The sequence below is a fragment of the Acomys minous genome, assembly GCF_964271855.1.
Source record: "Acomys minous genome assembly, chromosome: 13".
NCBI classification, from domain to species: domain Eukaryota; kingdom Metazoa; phylum Chordata; class Mammalia; order Rodentia; family Muridae; genus Acomys; species Acomys minous.
Window position 1 is genome coordinate 102,865,568 of NC_140495.1, and position 17,506 is coordinate 102,883,073.

The following is a 17,506-nucleotide window of genomic DNA, read 5'->3' on the forward strand; positions in this document are numbered from 1 at the left end:
CACACACACACCACACATACACCACACACACACACCATACACATACATACCACACACACACAGCACATATACACACATACACCACATACACACACACAGCACATATCACACACACACCACACACATACACCACACACTATACACATACATACCACACATACACCACACACACACACCATACACATACATACCACACATACACCACACACACACACTATACACATACATACCACACACACCACACAAACACACACACACACCACACATACACCACAGACACACACCATACACATACATACCACACACACAGCACATATACACACATACACCACATACACACACAGCACATATCACACACACCACACACATACACCACACACTATACACATACATACCACACATACACCACACACACACACTATACACATACATACCACACACACCACACAAACACACACACACACCACACATATACCACACACACACACTATACACATACATATCACACACACACACAGCACATATACACACACCACATACACACACACCATATACATACCACACACACACCTTTCTAGCACTTGTTAGCCACCGTGTTGCCACTGTCTACTACCATATCAGCCAGCACCCCCCTCTACATTCATTGAAAATCCCATTTGGGGGCTTTTAGTGGGCATAATATTACACCCCCAAGAAACAGCATAGAAACGTGTCCCCAACTGACGTAAAAACCTGAGCTGACCATTCTGGTTAAACAGAATGTGTGGTTTGCAAAAAAAAAAAAAAAAGGGGGGGGGGGAGGCTGTCAATTACACCGATGCTAGCTAATACAGGAACCAGTCACAGGCTTTGTGTGAAAACTGGCCAATGGGCTGACATTTCTCCCGTCACTGGGTTCTTCCTAAGGAAGTGTTCTCTGTCATCTTGAGTGAGTATACCTGCTGAAGTTCTCGGAAATCTGTGAAAAGGGCAACTGGGATTTGGCCTTTCAAGGCCGCTGCAGACTGTGTGGAGTAGCTGTGACCACAGCGAGGTGACTGGAGCCAGCGAGGCTTCCTGGAGCAGGCACCCTGGATTCGGTTGCAGCAAGGCTTCCTGGAGCAGCCACTCTGGATTTGGTTGCAGTTGATTATCTTGCTACGGGAGTATTTTCACATTGATTGTGAGCTATGCAAAACAGCCAGACTTGAAGGCATTCCAGTAGATTGCTAGGACAGGGCTGCACAGGCTGCCAGGCATAAGGGAAAGGTCTACTTGTCCTTCAAAGACCTGAATTCTTACTTATTCACAGAAGGGAAAAAAACCAACAACAACAACCCGGCTTACAAATACTTAAAAATTCGATATAAAAATCAATATTTTAGCCGGGTGCAGTGGTGCACGCCTTTAATCCCAGCACTCAGGAGGCAGAGGCAGGTGGATCGCTGTGAGTTCGAGGCCAGCCTGGTCTACAAAGCGAGTCCAGGACAACCAGGCCTACACAGAGAAACCCTGTCTCAAAAAAGAAAAATCAATATTTTAAATAGCATTTAATAATGCTTAAAGCATTTAACAATCACTTTTAAGGCTTATTTTGTGTCTGTGTGGTTTGCCTACATGTATGTCTGTGTGATACCTGCAGGCAGAGCCCAAGAAGACCAAAAAGGGTGTCAGATGCCCTTCAGCTAAGACTGTTGTAGCACCAGGTTAGCAGCACTGGAGGACCCAACTTTGTGGGCTGGGCAGCGATTGCTCTCCCCGGCACAGAGACAGCCACTGCTTGGCTATCCAAACAATCGTACTGTATAAGCCATACTGGTAAATTCCTTTTCAGTATACGTTCTACTGGTTCTCTTCCTCCAGATAAACCTTACTAATACACCCACCTGCTGGAAACCAGACACAGAATTATGGTTACTTCTCAGGATGATTCAGATAAACATAATAAGGTGGTGGGGGGGGAGGGGCTCTGTAGTCTTACCTCTCCCTCCAAAAGGCTGTATACTATTCATTTGCCAGCACAAAAGTAACAAAGTCCTGGAAACTGAGCCAGCTCAGCAGGGCATGGTATGAGAATCCTGCTAGAATTCTAGGCTAGAATTCTAAGGAGTCAGACAGAGTTTTATCCTTCTGGCCTGTCTCCCAACCTCTAGTGGCTGCTGCTGATCTTTGATGTTTCTTGCCTTGTGGATGTTTTACCCTGCACACATCTGCCTGTATACTCACAACGGTGACCTTATGTGCCATTGCGTCCCATTGCCGGTAGTCACCATTCATACCTGATATGAGAACGCTCTAATTAGCTCATACTAACCTGACCATCTGCAAAGACCCAATTTCAAATAAGGTCATATTCAGCCGGGCGTGGTGGCGCACGCCTTTAATCCCAGCACTCCGGAGGCAGAGGGCAGGCGTATAGCTGTGAGTTCGAGGCCAGCTTGGTCTACGAAGTGAGTCGAGGACCGCCAAGGCTACACAGAGAAACCCTGTCTCTAAAAACAAACAAACAAAAAACCAAACTAAACCAAAAACAATCAAATAAGGTCATATTCGTAGGTACTTGAGATTAGGATTTGAATACCCCTTTGGTTGGGTGGGAGGTACAGGTCAACCCATGAATCGTAACATACAGCTAACGTGTATACATACATACATACATACATGCATACATGCATACATACATACATACATACATGCATACATACATACACATACATACATACTGGTAGGAACTTGAGGAGGCAGGTAGGTCTGTGTGAGGCTGGACTTTAAGGATGCCTGGTGCACTAGACTATAAACTGGGCAACCGAGTTCACTGCCATATGAGGAATCCTCCAAGAGGCCCCATCCCCGGGGAACGAACTCCTTCACATCTGAAGGACTTTACAATCACTCAGTCAGATGAGCGACATGAAGAAGGGGCTGGAGGCTGGTGACACCCAGTTGTTTCAGAGGGGGAGAGAAACCCTGCACGAACTCAAAGCCTTGCTGTATCTTACTTGTTTTTAAGGGATCTAGTGGTCAGGGGTATCCTAGGGCACCCCCAAAAGTAACAAAGTTTACCACACCTCACACTTCCTACCACCGAGAAGCAGCAGAAGACGCACAGCCTGACACTGCCAGCCGTACAGCCTGAGGGCTTCTTTCTAGAAACCTCCACTCAGGGGTGTAGCCAAGATCTTGATGTGGCCCAGACAAGAAGTTTACAGCAACTGGATAAGAAATGATTATAGAGGTGGGAGCGTGCTCTTTATGGCCGGCGATGCCGAAAGGGAGACAGCACAAATTATCTCCGTGTTAAAGGGCAACTACTGAGAGCCAAACGTTTGGAAGCCAGAGGAAAAATCAGGGAGTGAAGAGAAGGAAAACGAGGCAGGAACAAGAGAGGATGCCCCTCAGGCTTGACCCTTTAATACGGAGGAAGACTCCATGATCCCGCAGAGCTCTGTGTGAAGCCACGACAGGGAGTAGACTGCATTTGAACTGCTTGAGTTGAGAGGACCTTTAAGCAGGGAGGGAAGGAAAAAAAAAACCTCTCACAGCCAGGCTTGTAAGACCAAGGCGTGGGGGTGGGGTCAGAGGAGCGGCATGAAAGTGGAGGAATTGAGTAACTACTTATCCCTTGAGACAGATTATGTATGAGAAAACAGAAGAGAGATCCTCATGGTTTGGCCCAAGTAGGCCATTCGGGACACTTGGTTACCACCTGAAGTGCAGGGGCGGGAAGACAGTAGTGAGGGCACAGGCACTACAAAGGGAACTGAGAGTGGGAGATGTGGTATTTAAAGCCCAGCTCACAGGAGAGGAGGAAGTTAATCCAGGGACACCCCTGGGCTGGTAAGGCACCTTAGCAGCCTTCTGCACCCCAGGCTAAAGCATGACCTGTATGAAGTAGGAGAAGCTCTGGTGGAGCTGAGTGACTCAGACCAGCACATAAACCAATTCATAGGGTGCTAAAGCAACAGACAGACGAAGGGGTGTTAACCAGGTTATTCAAAGGTGTGATGATAAGGTTGGTGTAGTCCTGGAATTCATTTTCTTTTTCTTTTTTTTTCCTTTGGAACTCAAACAGATCTGCCTGCCTCTGCCTCCTGAGTGCTAGGATTACGTGCCACCGTGCCTGACAAGCTGGAATTCATAGTCTGTGTATGTGTGTGCGTGCATGTGTGTGTGTGTGTTAGATACAAAGCCAAACACTATGCTAGTGAGCTCCTGTAATGTAGCTTTGCTACTTTGTGGGTTCTTTTCCCCACCCTTTATTCCCTCCCCCGTTCACTAAATAGGAAAGGAGAGAGAGAGAGAGAGAGAGAGAGAGAGAGAGAGAGAGAGAGAGAGAGAGAGCGCCTTGAATCTAATTTCTTCTTGTTTTTTCTCTTACCACGGCTACTAACAAACCACCAACCCCACCTATCGGGGCTCTAGTATTTATGTACCCTCTGAAAAGTTCCCAGAGTTCCAAATGTCACACAATCACAGAAAGCATCTGTAGCTGGCAAAACCAGGCAAATCATAGTCAGCTGCTGAGGACAATCTGAAGCAGCCTCACATCCCCACACTTGGGATTAAAATGAAAACATATTCTTATTTATGTGCTTTTAAAAATATATTTCTTTTTTCATTTATGTATGAGTGCTCTCTTCATGCACACCAGAAGAGGGCAGCAGATCCCATTATAGATGGTTGTGAGCCACCATGTGGTTGCTGGGAATTGAACTCAAAACCTCTGGAAGAGCAGGCAGTACTCTTAACCTCTGAGTCATCTCTCCAGCCCTTATTTGTGTTTTTAAAGAAATCAAAATTCCAGAATTTTACTACAATATGACTTAACTGCCAGAACAATTCGTGGACAGCATAAAAGATAAAAAAGGGGGCACAGATAATAAAGATTCAGCGGGTCTCATTGGTGGGCAGTTTATCCTTGAGGATAATCATCAGATTAAACTAGGAGTGGGGAAGCAAATATGCAGGCTTAGGAATGATCTATGCATCCTCAGAACCTCTCCACAGCCAGGTAGGGACGAGGGAGGCAGCAGCTACAGGTGCAGTGCCAACCCAGAGTGCCAGCTTCTTGAGCAGCGGGTGTAGCCACGTTCTCCTAGAGCTACACAGCTACAGCTGGCTCCACTGGGGCAGATGAACCAGAGCTCACGGCAGTGTCCTAGGATGAGGAGGCAAAATGGTTTATAGAAAATTATAGAGCACTAATTAAAGCTAGGCCTCCCATCCCTGCCACTGTCCCTACCACTGCTCTTCTGAGACTGTTGAAAAAAGCAACGTGGTCTTTTCAGGCCATAGTGGACTTTTTTTTTTTTTTTAAGGCTTTTAAGAGACAGGGTTCCTCTGTGTAGCCTTGGCTGTCCTGGAACTTCCTCTGTAGACCAGGCTGCCCTTGAACTCACAGCGATCCACCTGCCTCTGCCTCCTGAGTGCTGGGATTAAAGGCATGTACCACCACGCCCAGCGGGCTTCAGCAACCTCTTGACTGGCACTTTGAGACCAGCCAGCACTTGCTTAGAACTGACAGCAATGGCTCCTCACGACATGGATGACTCGGTACTGACTTCTGAATGTCTGGCAGATTTGTAAAGGCATCTAAGCAAACGGAAGGTAAAGAATTTGGAAGATGGCACCCTGCCTTGGATGAACAATGAAGCTGCACATCTCCACAGTGACAATCCTAGGAGGTGGGGATGGACCACAGATACATCCAGGGAAGCCCCTGGATAAGCGTGTCACCTCGAAGCTGGCTGCATGTCAGGTAACTGGTAAATTCCTACTGCTGACGACACCATCCACTTCTGTGGCAGTGCACATGGGAGCCCAGCTGGGGCTGTGCTAGAAGGCCCCTTGATGCTCACTTACTGACTTTTTAATGCTGCAAGGTATTATTATGCAGGCTCCTGAGGTAGTTGACAGCAGGCCCACAACTACTGGGCTATATGTATTATATACTGCACTCCCAACGTACCAGGTAAGACTGGACTGCTGGGGGAATGGCACAGCGGTTATAGGTACAACAAACGACTTTCAAATTGGACTTAAAGCCTGCTTCAAAGGAGGGAATTCACATCTGGCACAGTGTGGCTGGACAGAAACTTGTAACCAAGGAGACCATAGGCCCCACTGGAGAAGCAATTGCTTTTTTTTTTTTTAAGATTTATTTATTATTTATACAGTACCCTCTGCCAGCATGTGTACCTGCACTCCAGAAGAGGGCACCAAATCTTATTGATGGTTGTGAGCTGCCATGTGGTGCTGGGACTTGAACTCAGGACCTTTGGAAGAACAGCCAGTGCTCTTAACCTCTGAGCCATCTCTCCAGGCCCACCCCCCCATTGCTCTTCTTTTGTCAAATGAATGTAACATCCCTATCAACTTGCCTTGGAGCGCTGCTATTGTCCGTCCTGATAGTGAATGGAAACTCCATACGGAGTAGTATTTACTCAGAGACTCATGACTGACTTGTTAAAGCGCCAACAGCTGACTTGTGCTGCTGTGGTGGCGGAAGCTGAGGTGAAGACAGCAGCGTTCCTGTGGAATGCTCAAGTAAGGCAGGCAGCATACGCTTTGAGTGGACAATTCATGCTGCCGTTTCTCTGGAAACCTGAGGAATAAAGGCAGGAGCGCCACTGGATGAAGTTTTGCTTCCGGCTGCTCACTTCCTCTTGTTTTAGGTGTTGGTATGGTAGCACACTGGCCTTAAAAACTCGTCAGTCATTGCCAGATCTCAGAGACGGCCCCAGTCCTCAGGAGATCTGTGTGACGCCTGGACAGCCCAGACTATCCAACATGAACCTCATCGGCCTCTCAGGTGAAGCATCTTCTAACAAAAAGTATCTCACCTCAGGCACCTGCCTTGAATCATATTTCAGGAATTAAATAAGGGAGCGAGGTGAGAGCCAGTCCTGAGTGGCCAGGGGGTAAGGCTTCAGTGGTTCTCAACCTTCCTAACGCTGTGACCCTTTAATACATCTTTTCATCTTGTAGTGACCCCTCACCATAAAATTCTTTTCCTTGCTACTTCATAACCGTAATTTTGCTACTGTCATAAATTGTTAAATATCTGTGTTTTCAACGGCCTTGGGTGACCCCTGTGAGAAGGTCATTCAAACCCCCCCGCAAAGAAGGGTCACGACCCCCAGGTTGAGAACTGCTGCTCTCTGTGCCAGCTGTTTCATGCAACTGCCAAAGCATTCAAGTGGAGGCACGGAGGGAAGAGATGAAAAGAACTGTTCTTTCACTCCCACGTGTGTACGCGTGTGCATGTATGTGTAGCTCCGACAGCTGAGGTGCCCCATTAGGGCATGTCTTTTACCACAGGGACTTGTCTTGAGTCCTAGACAGTTCACAGCCCCTCAAGCTGCATATGGTGGCTCAGCTCTGGGCTGCTGTACCTGTCTGTCTGCGTCAGCTCCTCTGACATCAGGGCAAACACTCACATTCATTGTTGTTTTTTACCTGGGCCCTGACTGATACAGCACTACGTATTTAATTAAAGTGTTTCTGGGCCAAACTTTGAGTATGATGGATTTATGCCCCCCTTATTTCATGAACAAGTTATAAACAATATGCCCACTAACTATATTTATTGTTTCTAAAAGACTTTGCCAGGCTTACTGAGTCTGCATGTACGTGGGTGTCTGTGTGACACACCTGACTGTACAGTCACTGAGGGGTGAAAGGTCCTGAGCCGGGATCACTGCGTGATATAAATGTGAGTGAATTACATAATGGCTGTAGCCACGAGAAAAAAGTTTGACATCAATACATTTCATTAGTTTTGCCAACAAAAAGGATAAACTCAAAGGACTAAAAGAACAACACAAGGTCATCCCAAGAGAACAGTACTTAAAATTTATTCTTTCCTTCCTCTGTGTTCATTTTCAAATGAACTTTCCATCCTTACACGTTAAGAAAAATAAACAACTGGGAACCACTCTCCACTTCTGACATGGAAGAGGCAGGTGGCTCTAGCAATAGCACAGACTACAGCACAACCACTGCTTACTGGGAGGGATGGAGCGGAAAAGGCGCTCCAGTCAGCAGTGGGCGGCAGCAGAAACACTCGGCGGCTCCTAGGGCCTGGTGTCATCACTCCTCGAGTGTGTCCCAGACCATACCATGAGCTTTCCTTAGGAAACCCATCTTTCCTCAAATACATTTGTCAAAGATTAAGGGCCACAAGGACTTTATTCATTGTTTGATCTTCTGGCGGCAGGATTTCTGAGTAGAATCTAAAATTAAAATAGAATAGAAATTTGTTATAAAACTTCTTTTAAGAATTTTATAACTTAGCTGGGCGTTGGTGGCTCAGGCCTTTAATCCCAGCACTCAGGAGGCAGAGGCAGGAGGATCACTGTGAGCTTGAGGCCAGCCTGGTCTACAAAGCAAGCCCAGGATAGTCCAGGATAGAGAACCACTGTCTTGAAAAAGAGAGAGGAAAAAAAGAATTTTATAACTTTAAAACACCATCACCATCACAGGCCAAATCGTAATTGGTAGCGATTTGAATGCAAAGCATCGTCACAAAGCCATGTGTCTGACACTCAGTTTTCAATGATGATGCAGTTTTAGGAGGCTGTGCACCATTTAGGATATTAAGCCTGGCTGAAGGAAATGATTTGTGAAAAGCAGGAAATGAGATTCCTACAGCCTGGCCTCATTTCCTGTCCGTCTCTGCTTCCAATCTGCACAAGCGTGCGAGCAGCCACTCTCCTGCCTCCACCACAAGCTACTGCAGGCAGCAGGCACACCCTGCCATGATGGACTGTCTCAAACCAAACCAAACCAAACCAAATCGTTCTTGAGCGGCCTCTTGTCGGATATTTGGTCCGTGATCAATTTTCTAACAACAGAGAACTGGTGCTAGAGGGCGTGGGGGGGGGGCCCCTGCTGTGATAACCTTGGCCGCGTGGTTTGGAGGGCCTTCGCCTAAAGCCTTTGCCTGAAGATCTGGGCAAGTGTGGAGCCATGGGCTAGAGCAGCTGCAGGATGCTGTGCACCAGGCTTAACGGGCAAATCCAAGAAAGACGTGGCGGGCTTTCAGAGGAGACTTTGGACTTGTGACACGTTAGGATCATGGAGACTTTTCAAGTTGGACTTTATTTTGCATTGAGAGACGGCCGTGAGCTGGGGTCGTGGGTGGGCCGTCAAAGTCGCCCACAGGAGCCAGTTGGTGGTGCTGCTGTGGGAATGTGACCTCTGGAGGAAGTGGGCCACTGGGGCGGGCCCACCCTGCTGCCTGTCCTTTCTCTGCTCTCTGTCTGATCCACCTAGGGCTGAGCGAGAAGCCTCGCTGTTCCTGCCCCCACGGTGAGCCTGTCCTGCCGCCATGTGCCGCTTCTCAGAGTCTTGCACACAGTGATGGGAACAGTAACTAACACAATTATCTTTACACTCCCTATCAGCTTAAGAGGACAAAAAGACCTCACTAGTGCTGCACATCTGTGTAGGATATACACTCAAGCCAGCAATTACTCAGCTGACATTAGCACTGTTGTGTTTTGTTTTGACACAGCGTCTTACTCTGTAGGCCAGGCTAACCTGGTACTCGCTGTGTATGTACCAGTCTGGTTTCACAGTGGTGGCAAGCCTCCTGCCTATCTCGCACTGGAATTACTCATGAGTACCACTGTATCCATTTACTATCAGTCTTTTCCATGTTGTTGTTTCTAAGATACAATACTATTTTTGACAAACAATGTGAGACTTTTTTTTACCTGCTGGTAGCCCCCCAAGTCTTTGCTGGATCATTTCTAAATGATGAATGCGTTCTGTAATGGAATGTTCTAGATCTTGAGAGGCAGTCAGGGATCTTTCTAACCTTGAATTTGGCGATGAAGTTGATCTGCAAACAAAGAACCATATACAGGAGGAAAGAAAGAGAAAGAAACCATTACATTAACAGGTGGTGTGACAGTCAAGAGCACAAGGGGGAGGGTCTAGATCAGCTGACCAGAGCCGACAGGTCTCCACTAGGGCCAATTCTCTTCATGGTCATGCTTTTTTAAAAAACATTTATCTATTTATTTATTTGGTTTTTTATGTATTGTTATGTATACAGTGCTCTGCCTTCATGTACACCTGCAGGCCAGAAGAGGGCATTAGATCATGTTATAAATGGTTGTGAGCCACCACGTGGCTGCTGGGACTTGAACTCAGGCCCTCTGGAAGCACAGACAGTGCCCTTAACCGCTGAGCCATCCCCCAGCCCATCATGCCCATTCTTTACCGCAAAGAAAGTGTTTTGTGTTTGCCTATAATCCAGGGGCCATGAATGCTAGGCAAGCACTGCACCAACTGGGTTGTACTCTAGGCCTGGGTAGGTCTTCAAAATTAACATTTAAGGCCGAGTATGGTGGGACATTCCTGTAATCCCAGGACTTGGGAGACAGAGCTCTGTGATTTCAAGGCTAGCCTGGTCTACACAGCAAGTTCCAAGTCAGCTAGGGCTACATAGTGAGAATCTATGTCCAAACAAAACAAAATCAACTCTGCATCACTTTGCAGTCAGAATAAGTGGCAACACTTACGTTCTATTTTGTTCACCAAACTTTGGGATTATCCCTGCTACCCCAGCTGGATTATGCCTCAGCATCCTTCACCCGGTGAAGGCCTACACTTCCCTGGGCAAAACACATCCTTGTCTAATTCCTATCCTGACCATCCTTCCTGGGAGGCCCCAGTGTCCCCAGGGAACACTGTGTCCCTTTTTTCCATTTCATGAGACAAGTTCCCAAACCTCTTCAGGGTGGAGAACGTACTAAACACAGGTGATTTTGTGTGTGTGTGTGTGTGTGTGTGTGTGTGACGGGGACAGGTTTCTCTGTGGAGCCCTGGCTGTCCTGGAACCCATTCTGTATAGTCCAGGCTGGCCTTGAACTCAGAGATCCACCTGCCTCTGCCTCCCCAGTGCTGGGATTACACGTGTGCGCCACCAGCAGCACAGGTGATCTTAGCCCCTTCCCGAACAGCACAAGATCCCCAGGCTCTTGCGGAGTCTCTGCTGTGTCCCCTGCCTGGCCGCGAGCTAGGCCAAAGACAGAATCTTCAAACTCATTTCTCCGGGCAGCCATACAGGAGTCTGGAACTCATCGGCATGATTTCTAGGTGAAAATTCGGGAGAACCGAACTGACCTTTCCTTGCCCGGTGAGGTGGCCATGGATAGGGGTCTGTGCCAAGAGTCCTTGATGTGGCCTGAGGAAACGTCTCGGGTCGGCAGAGCTGCTCTGGTTTCTGATGGAGAATGCTGTCTGCGGGATATTCGATGTCCTTCCCAAGAATGATCAAACAATCAATCATTAGGAAAAGAAACGCACCTTTTAGTAGAATGGTCTATCTACCAAAGTTTTAAGCCTATTCCCAACAATTTTAAGAGTCTGAAAGGTGATTTCAAAGTATATCAAGTTATGGTATTTTAAAGTTTTGATGACCTGCATTTTACTTGGATGACTCTGGGCCCTGACTGCCAGCTCTACATGGGCATCCCAGGGCTGGGTGAACCTTCAGGAGGCCTTTAGGGAAGGAGGGGCAAGCATGTCATGCCTGCTCACCTGAACTGAAGGCCCTGACAGGATGGTAGCCAGTGGTGGCTTAGTGGTCCAGAGGGTAGAAGGCCGGGGCCTTCCATGTCCTCTCAGTAGGAAGAACTTTCCTATCTGCCAACCGTAGACACTAGACAAAGACCCAGCAAAGTACATTTCTTGTCACCTGCCCCCCTGGAGTCCATGAAGCCACTGTCATACCACCTATGAGTAGGTGGCAGCAGAGGGCTCCAGAGACACGGTGCCACTGAGCTAAAACCAACCAGGAGCGCGCACACTGGAAGGAAGAGCAGCATAAAGGAAAACTCTGCCCGGCTCTGGAGAGTACTCCAGCAGCACCGCTCAGCTCGTGCTCCCTGACTGGCCTTCGTCTGTCAGGGCTGTTCTCAGTGCCCTAGGGTGGCAGCACCGGCTGCTGCTTCTTTCTAGTTTTCTTACTGTGCTTTATCACATCCCCAAACCAAAACGCTCAAGAAAATGCCACAAGCAGCAGGACAGGCAGGGACACTGGAGGCGCACCTTGGCGGAGGCTTCTGCCTCGTGTCAGCACTCCTTTCCGATCCACTTCTTGCCATTTCTTAACCAAAAATCGTAACCTACACAGAAAGGTGACAAAATGCGTTTAAGACAAGAGGAAACAGGAATGGAAGAGACCAGGCCACCAGCACGTGCCCTCCCTGCCCACAGGGAGGAGACAGGCCCAACGACTGTGTAGGTGAACGAGCTCCCAATGAGCTCGCTGTGCTCTCATGCTCCACCACTTTCTAAAGAAATCTCCCCACCAACACACACACACACACACACTTTGGCCCCGCTCTGGTCAGCCAGCTGGTTCTGCCCACCCCCGCTCACCACAGCTTACCTGCAGCCTATCACTCCAGAATTCAAGCCTGTCTGCACCACCAGAAACTGGGAAGAGGCATTGCTTCTGCCTGGTTGCGTCTTCTGACTAACCCAGAGAGGCCTGTTAACTAATAGTGTAGGAACGTAGCAGGCAGGGTGACATTACTCGGGTGCCTGACACTCCTTTTAGCATGGCTCTCCTGACAAGTGGTATGACTGTAACTTTCCTCTTTGTGGTGTGACAAACTATAGATTATTCCAAAAAAATTACCACCAGGCTCGAGAAACTCCCAAATAGAGTTCAGGTTAGCCTAGAACTTTTGATCCTCCCTCGGCCTCCTGAGTGCTGGGATGACAGGCCTGTGCCACCATACCCAGGACAGCATGAATTTGTCCATTTATTTATTTGTAGTATATTGGCCTGACATACGCATGTGCAGCACATGCATGCTGCTGGCATGGAGGTCTAAGGAATGGAATGCCCAGGAACCAGAGTGATGAACGGGGTTCGTGTTCTGAGAGCTGGACACTAGGCAAACAGACTTCCTTTTGTAGTTGTTGTTGTTTTGTTTTCTGTTTTTGTTTTTTTGAGACAGGGTTTCTCTGTGTAGCCTTGACTGTCCTAGACCTGCTTTGTAGACCAGGCTGGCCTTGAACTCACAGAGATCTGCTTGCCTCTGTCTCCTGAGTGCTGGGATTACAGGCATGTGCCATCACGCCTGGTTACAGCATGACTTCTAAAAGACAACTGTCATATTTTCTTTAAGGTCACGAGTACCAGTGGTATTGAAAGAGAAAACTGTAGTTTTAAGGACTAAAGCCACCGCCTAGGCAACACAGGTGCAGTGCCAACTGGCTTAGAGGTGGGGCGTTTACCTCAATACTGCGATGACTACCCGAACGGCAGTGCGGAACTTGGTAATAGGACGTGGTGTAGTGATGTTCTTGTCTGCTTTGGAAGGGAACACCCCCAGGTGAGCGATCATGGAGAGCGTTTCCTGTTCAGAATCCTGGAAGCCGCCAATGAGCAGTAAGAGGTACTTCTTCTGATAAATCAGAGCTTTTCTAAAGCTCTCCGCCCTGAGATAGTGCAGGTACAGCTTCTCCATCTGCAAGGAAGACAGAGAGAGATTCAGGAAGCAGGCCCACTCCCCATCCCCTCTGCTCAGAACAGGTACAGCTGCTCATGACAAAATTTTAAAAAACTAAACTGGATTGTACTTTCCAGTCATCGGTCATCCATGCACATCTGTTAGCACCCCCACCCCCCTCTTAAAAAGCCACCTGTCCATCAGACAAAAGTCTACAGAGGAAAAACTTCTCCACAACACTCTCAAATGAGCCCCACGAAGACCAGTGGGTTTCCACCCAAGTACCGTCTAAACTGCCTCTCAGGGGCCAGGATATCCTCATTGGTTCCATGGATGATCAGAGCGGTAGGGAGAACAGTGTGGAACTACAGAGCGGGATCCAAACCTGAAAAGCACTTTTCCCTCAGGAGCAAACCCTAGCAAAGACTGGCTTAGCCTATGGAAGCCGCCTCCTGAAGCCTTGAGCATGACACATTTACTCCACGGTGAGAGCAAACATGCTATCTGTGTACAACTAAACCCAGCTTTATGCCGACTTCCTTTCTCATCTGACGGCTAGGGCAGCGGGGTCTTCTCCCGGAAAGAAGTATGTTTGATCTATGTGTCAACAGACACCAAGCAAACAAGAACCTTGAACTAGCCCTGGCTTAAGACATGGCGGCCGCTCTGAACCCCTAGCCTGCGTGGCTTACTTTGATATTGCAGATATTTGCTTCCCCACTCATAGTCTGCGTGGGCCACTCTGGGTCTGAGTGTTGTAGACAACTCTGCAAAACTGGCCCGTCTGGCTTCCGTAGAGACTTGCTTTGCCTCTGTAAAAACAAAACAAAACAAAACAAAACCCATAGCTGGCAACTCTCAGAGCTTTTCTTTTCCATGGGGGAAGGGTACAGGCTCGTACCGGCAGGTTCAGGTTAGAGAGAAACCTTAGGTGGTGTTCCTCGGGATTTTTAAAGGGGGAGGGTCTCTCACTGGGGTCTGGGGTTTACCAATCAGGCTAGGCTAGTTGGCCCAGGATAGCCACTAGTCTCTGTTTCCTCAGCACAGGGATTACAAGTGCATATGCCACTATGATCTGCCTGTCTGTCGGTTGGTTTTGAGACCCGGTCTCACTGTGCAGCTCTTGATAGCCTGGAATTTGATGTGTTGACCTGGCTGGCCTCTGCCTCCTGAGTGCTGGGATTGCAGGTGTGTGCCACCTCACGTGGCTCCTATCTGGCTGGTGATGGAGCGCAGGGTTTCACGCTTGCATAGCAAGCACTTTGCTAACTGAGTCATCTCCTAAGTGGACAAGAACATCCTGAGCTAGACAGTAATGCAGGAGACGACACAGCTACTGTGGCAATATGAAAGGAAAGGTCATACTCACACACCTCAGTTCTCCCACAGCTGGCCAAGGACTACCGTGGTGGTAGCCTGCCACAGACAAGGATAGGAACTGGGAAATTGTCTCCCAAGGGCCAGGATCCAGTGAAGGCATTACCAGCCAGTGGTCACATGCCATGTGCTGTCTCTTGTCACATTGGGCATCCTTTCAGCTCTGCTCAAGTCATCTTATAAGGTTAACACTTCTAGGGTAGCTATCTTTCATTTACTGAACTATCACTGCACAAAAAAAAAACATTTTAATAAGAACAAACCAGGAATGTTTGGTGGCTCCATGTCTCAGACCTGGCCCAACAGCTGGGGACAGGAATCAAAATCATGGCCATCAGCACATGGCTTGCCAAGAGGACAGTCAGGGGCCAAGGTGGGCCCCATTAGGAAAAGGGAAAGACAACTTAATCTGTGGGAAATGTCAGTCACTGCTGGAAAGAACTGCTCTGGCAAAGCGAGTCACCTTGAACATAAAGAACGAATAGACGGAGCATCTCCTTGCCACTGTAGCCAGCCTTCATGACCAGGTGCCGCCACTAACTGTGGCCAGCACCCACAAAAGCTCAGCGGGTTTCATCACTGTCGAGTAGCTGTAACTTTCAGGAGGCACAGCAATTTCACAGGACACTCTAAACCAGGAGCCTCAAGATACACAGAGTGGAGCAGGAGAGGGCTCTGGACCGAGGCTGCCATCAGCGCCCTGGCACTTCCTGGTTCCTCCCTCCAGCAACAGTGGGGTCTGGGCGATCAGGCACAATGCCATGAGTACAGACTTTCCTTTACCTCCATCTACCAGCAAGACCTGAGAGCAAAGGACCCCAGACACAATGGAGAGGAGACAGAGAATCACCCACGACTCTGTGACTGGCAGGATGAAGCGGGAATCAATCCAGTTCGGCTGTGGACAAATTTGGCAGCACTATCTGCATGCGTACTGGATGGACAGGGTAGAGCACGCCTCTCCCCCAAGCTGGCTACAAACACTCACAAAAAGAGAGAGAACACTGGGTCCGCTTAAAGGGGATAAAAGTAATCAAAATCTTTCTCTGACCATAGTGGACTTGAGACCTAACACATCAGAACATGGCAAGACCTTCCATGTTTGTGGATTTTAAGAATTAATATCTTAGCTGGGCGTGATGGCGCACTCCTTTAATCCCAGAACTCAGGAGGCTGAGGCAGGAGGATTGCTGTGAGTTCACGGCCAGCCTGGTATACAAAGTGAGTCCAGGACAGCCAAGGCTACACAGAGAAACCCTGTCTTGAAAAAAAACAAAAACAAACAAAAGAATTACTTTCTTTGTTACATCTCAAACCTGGGCCAAATCTCACTCAGTACGTGTGGCTCCTCCCAGCACTCCTCACCCTGCCCCCTACCCTAAATCTCTCCCTTTCAGGCCCACCCACATCCATCTCCTCTTCTCCGCCTGATCCACATGGAACTCGCCGGCTGTTTTGGCTACACTGCTCTCTCGATCACGGGCTCCTCTCTTGCTCCTCCTCCCTCTCCATTCACGGTTTGGTTTAGTCTGCCGACTGTGTCCGGACTCTTCCCTCTGCCTGCTCTCTCCCTTATATCTGCAACAAAAATCCTCTCCATACTTGAGGAGTATTCATGACCTCCTCCCATTATTTCATTTTTTTCTTTCTCTTGTGAAACTGGCCACCCTACCAACAGCGATCTACAAAGTCAATGTAACTTGAACCACAATCTCAGTGTCGCTCTTCGCAGATACAGGAGAGAGCGAGCTCCATCTTGAGCAAGAAGCACACAGCAGGAAGTATCACCAGTGATGGAAACAACATGGTGGTGTAGAAGACGCTGGACGATGCACAGTACAAAGGCCTGACTAATAGATTTCCTTAGGAAACGTGAAGTCATACAGAGAACAATTTAGCTGCAGGAGTGCTGCCTCCAAAATACCCCAGAGACAAGTAAGCAGGGTGCTGACCAGGCCCTGTCGGAGATAAGAGAAATTTAGGATGCCAGGAGGTAAATGTTTGTTCACCAGGATTCACCGGCCAGTCCTCCGACAAAGGAAGCGGCCCTGACATACAACCAGCTATTAGCCCTATTCCGGTAACAGAAGTCACGGCTCTAGAGGGCAGCACCACTAAGTCCTTTGTGCTCTTAGGAGGAAAAACATAATTCTGCTATGTGGGCAACTATATGAAAAGGGAACAACACTGGTGGACTTGAAATGCTTCTGGCCATGTGTAGCATCTCTTCTGTGTAACCTCCTATCCGCTAAGCAGCCAGTCTCCTATCTGTTTACAGTTTTTTTCAAAGTGTAATCTGGTCCTGAGCTGGAAAGAGATTTAAGGACGGCCTGTTTATATTTGTGGACTGCATAAGCCTAAAATGTATGTAAAATCTTGCATTCTAGGCCAGCGCCATTTTGAACCTTAGCCCCAGCAGGACAAGGGCTAATAAAGAGCTTTTACTTCTTCCCAGATTTCTCACTGGGAAGCCGTATTACTTCAGTAAACAGCCGCACAGGGATGAGCCAGACAATCTGATGGAATGGAGCCGAGAACCCAGATACAAGCCCATTCAATTACAGCTATGACAGCTACTTGAATTTTTTTTTTTAAACAAGGATACCAAAAGCATACAATGGAGAAAAGACAGCATCTTCAACAAATGGTATTGGGTAATCTGAAATAATATC

General features: G+C 48.1%; 1 protein-coding gene across 9 annotated transcripts in view; it reads right to left on the reverse strand.

Moving 5' to 3' along the window:
- Nucleotides 1–7,819: 7,819 nt before the first annotated feature.
- The window catches only part of PCNT (pericentrin), a 99,808-nt gene continuing 90,121 nt past the window's right edge, over nt 7,820–17,506 (reverse strand). For all 9 annotated transcript variants that reach the window (XM_084752425.1, XM_084752421.1, XM_084752424.1 and 6 more), the window contains 6 exons: nt 14,150–14,269; nt 13,243–13,475; nt 12,043–12,119; nt 11,116–11,251; nt 9,699–9,826; nt 7,820–8,213 (listed from right to left, as the gene is read on the reverse strand). In XM_084752425.1, the coding sequence (XP_084608551.1) occupies nt 8,173–8,213; nt 9,699–9,826; nt 11,116–11,251; nt 12,043–12,119; nt 13,243–13,475; nt 14,150–14,269 (735 nt within the window). In that variant the 3' untranslated portion in view covers nt 7,820–8,172. The remainder of the gene's footprint in view (nt 8,214–9,698; nt 9,827–11,115; nt 11,252–12,042; nt 12,120–13,242; nt 13,476–14,149; nt 14,270–17,506) is intronic.